This window comes from Trichinella spiralis (assembly GCF_000181795.1).
Source record: "Trichinella spiralis strain ISS 195 chromosome Unknown Scfld8, whole genome shotgun sequence".
NCBI lineage: Eukaryota > Metazoa > Nematoda > Enoplea > Trichinellida > Trichinellidae > Trichinella > Trichinella spiralis.
In genome coordinates, this window is record NW_003526947.1 from 928,473 (window position 1) to 932,052 (window position 3,580).

Below are 3,580 nucleotides of genomic sequence, written 5' to 3' on the forward strand. Positions count from 1 at the left end.
TTGATAGAGTGATATGATAAAATTAAATATAATGTAGCATCAAATAATAAATACAAATCCTTTTCAATAGTCTCATGGAAAATAACATTTGTTTGTTTCGATAAATGTGGATCATAATTAAGTGCAGAGAATTAGCATGCGTCTTAAAATTCTGATCATATGAAATACAATGTGCTGAAATTAAATTTTGTTTAACTTAATTTTTAATTTTGATGTTATTTGCAAATATTTCTAGTTTTTTTTTTTTATTTCTATCCTTATTAATCAGATGCTAAAATCCAAGGCGATTCATGACATAATACATTCCAATAGGTAAACACGTTGAAATCCGTCAAAAGTATGCAATAGGGAAGATGTGAAAAATGAGAGCAACATCCCTAATGGGCAGGATAGTTCTGAGAATTGTTTCGATAAATTGATTTCACATTAAAAGAGTTTTCATTTGCAATCATTTATGTTACCTTTGTATTCTGTGTCAAACTGTTAAATTATTCATATGTTCTGAATCTGCTGTTTACCTTTCCAAAATATTTTCAAATGTTATGTTTTTTATTATTATCCATAGAATTAATATCGCAACAATGTCACTTTTATATGTTATTTATGTTCATGTACATTTTTACTATAAATGCTAACCCTCTTAACTAGTCGTATCTGCAGATTTCTCAGCAAAGCCACGATTGCGTATTATTGAAAATTAATGTTTGTTCAAGTTATACAAAATTGTTTGCAATTACGACGAAATTATAAAAGAGTTTTTAGCCATTTTCTTGAATACAAGTCGTTTGTTTAATTGAACTTCTAAGTGGATATCTCCAAACATTCATAAAAACACCAGTCTTGGGAGGATTTCTTTGGTGTAAATTGTTTATACATTTATTTTTTTGCAGCATTTGGAATTTATTTCCACCGCTAAATGCTGAATCTGTTGCTCCCTTTGAATGACAGAATACAGTCATTGCCCAAATAACGGAATTCAAATTGCCATGTGTTTGCTATGAGTGATAATGAAAATGAACATTTCTTTACAGGATATAATATTTTTTTTACATGAAACATGCAGTTTCGAAGCATGCCGCGCTAAATCAAGTATTGACGCATTAGTTATAGCTGCATTGTTGGGAATTTGATTTTTTTAGATATTTGATAAAGTTGCCGGTTTGAACATTTGAAATTTATAGAATAAAAAGACTGCCATATTGCACGAAGTAGGTTTCTAATGTGAAAATTTTGGATAATTCTTATCTCTGAATAGTATTAAGTCAAAAAATTCAGTAAACAAAGGTTTTTGTTTTTTAAAGTTACTGTTGCTTAAATGAAAATCAGGAACAATTTTTATTAAAGTACATTCCTTTTTTCAGATGACAACATGGATAGTTTTTGTCTCAGTTAATGACACTATTCCATATGCACATTTTCAACTTTTATTTTTCATTCTTTTTTATTTCGACTTCGTTAAAATCCTATTTTAAGTTTCAGGTTCTTTGGTATATATCAAGAAATACGCAATCACGAACGGTCCGGATTCGTTTATAATACTTAGCGAATAATTGTCTACCGATATAAAAAATTCACTTAATTTTTGGAAAAAATATTTTTTTGAAAATTTCAAAGTTTCATGAGCTATAGACTTGGCTGCTTTTGCGAAAATCGGCGAAAAATTTGTTTTCGAAATTTTGACTTTTTTGATGAATAAAGTTTTATATTAATAAAAGATAGTGTTTTGGTGAATTTCTCCGTAAAGGAATGGTTTTCAAATTGGGTATTTATAGAAGGAACAAATGGAATTTTGCATCAAAATTGCATTCCTTTTTATCTGTTCATTTTGGCCAATTCGCATTTGAGAAGAGCAATTAATTAAATTATAAATGAAAGCAGTAGTGCCTGGAATAAATGTTCATAAATTTTGAATTATATGGAATCGATGATTTATTTTCCAGAAATTTGATAAAACTACTTGTCTCCTAGTTTAACATTTATGAAAGGAATAAATGCAACATTGCATAAAATTTGCATTTCCATCTCTTGATTGTGACGAATTCTGATTTCAAATGCGCAATTAATCATAGAGAATACGTTTGAAAAATTTTGAGTTTTAAGGATGCTGTAAGCGATATACAAAAGTCAGTAACAAATTTTATTTCGATGAGATGATTTTTTTGCTCATGCATTTAGAAGTTTTGAAATAACTATTCACAATATCGCTTTCTTTGCATATTTATTTATTCTGCATATTTTATTTCTCTTGTTTTCCTTCACACTAATATTCCATTACTAATGTTCCATTACTTCGAACAATTTATTCTATTACAACTGTAAAGGCATATATGACGAATACGCTACAAGAATAGTTGGACGAAGATCCTTGTTGTTTTCTAATTTTTCCGATCATTTTATATCATTTTGAAAGGAAATCGTTTTATCGACCTTTTCGTAAATGTCTTTGGCTATTACAGCGTTTGCTGTTTTTCAGCGAAAGGCTGAGAATTTTCTTTTTATTCTTCAGATAATGTTCATATTGATAAATGATAGTGCTATTAATTGTTTATTTAGCAACTGACCATTAGTTTTGGAATAAATGGGCAGTAAACTTGGCGCCTTGCCTATCTTTATTCATAAGAAAGTTGCCCATCTGCATCTTCCTCGAAACGGAACCAGGATGCATGATTTTTAGTACACGTAACATTTTTGACATTTGAGTAAAGTATCCATTCAAAATGCGTTGCGTGATACAATATTTTTTTGTTTGAGTTATCTAATTTTCTTCCTTTTACGTTATATCCCTTTTCTTTCATTTCAATTTATGAAGAACAACAACTTTTCAAATCAACAGTCGAAAATATATTGATTTACATTGTATTATATTACATCAGAATTGAATAAAATCCCAATAACTTTTATAATTAGTTAAAGTTTCGATTGTGATGATGCCATTACGCTACTAGGACTAATCGTGCAGTGATTTCAGCTAGGGCAATGTCATATTCAAATTTTTTCCACTTGACCCTGAATAAAGTTGAAGAATGCAATCCTCATGATTATTCAGTTTTTCAGTGTGTAGAGCAGCAGTCAAGAAGCGCGCAAAGCTCTTCTTCTCAATACCATCTTCAATTTCAAAGTAAATGATTTTTCATTCCTTGGCTTCCGTTCTGTTCATATATGATTCACAAATGGTTATTTTTTTATTCCCCCCCAAAGATGAATGTACTATGCAATCTATGAGAAAGTTACTGAATAATTGGTGAACCCTGCCACAGCCCAATCCATTATCCCACATTTTGTATCGGTACCAATTTTTCATGTGCAGTTTCATTGACCTCCTCTGCTTAGCTTCTTTCTTATGGTGAGTTACTGAGACTTCTTCACCGTTTTAGTAATGGTTCTGTAACTTGCGGAGTTCTTTCTCTGATTTTAACCATAACTGATGTTTCTTCTGTATTGTCAAACTTCAACGTTTTCAATTCATTAAATTTATTTTATCTTAGCGTACCGTGCATATTTAAGCAATGATTACCCAGTAGTTTCAGATAAATGGTCCTATAGCCGTTTGGCACCATTTTATAGGTTTTGAATATTTTTT

The 3,580-nt window shown here is 30.0% G+C and overlaps 1 protein-coding gene across 1 annotated transcript; it reads left to right on the plus strand.

Moving 5' to 3' along the window:
• The first annotated feature begins 1,050 nt into the window (after positions 1-1,050).
• Tsp_10460 (hypothetical protein) lies at positions 1,051-3,571 on the plus strand. The gene is made up of 6 exons (XM_003372856.1): positions 1,051-1,089; positions 1,362-1,376; positions 1,480-1,528; positions 1,716-1,762; positions 3,055-3,118; positions 3,486-3,571. Exons 1-6 carry the CDS (start codon positions 1,051-1,053, stop codon positions 3,569-3,571), a joined length of 300 nt encoding a protein of 99 aa, XP_003372904.1.
• Positions 3,572-3,580: the final 9 nt, after the last annotated feature.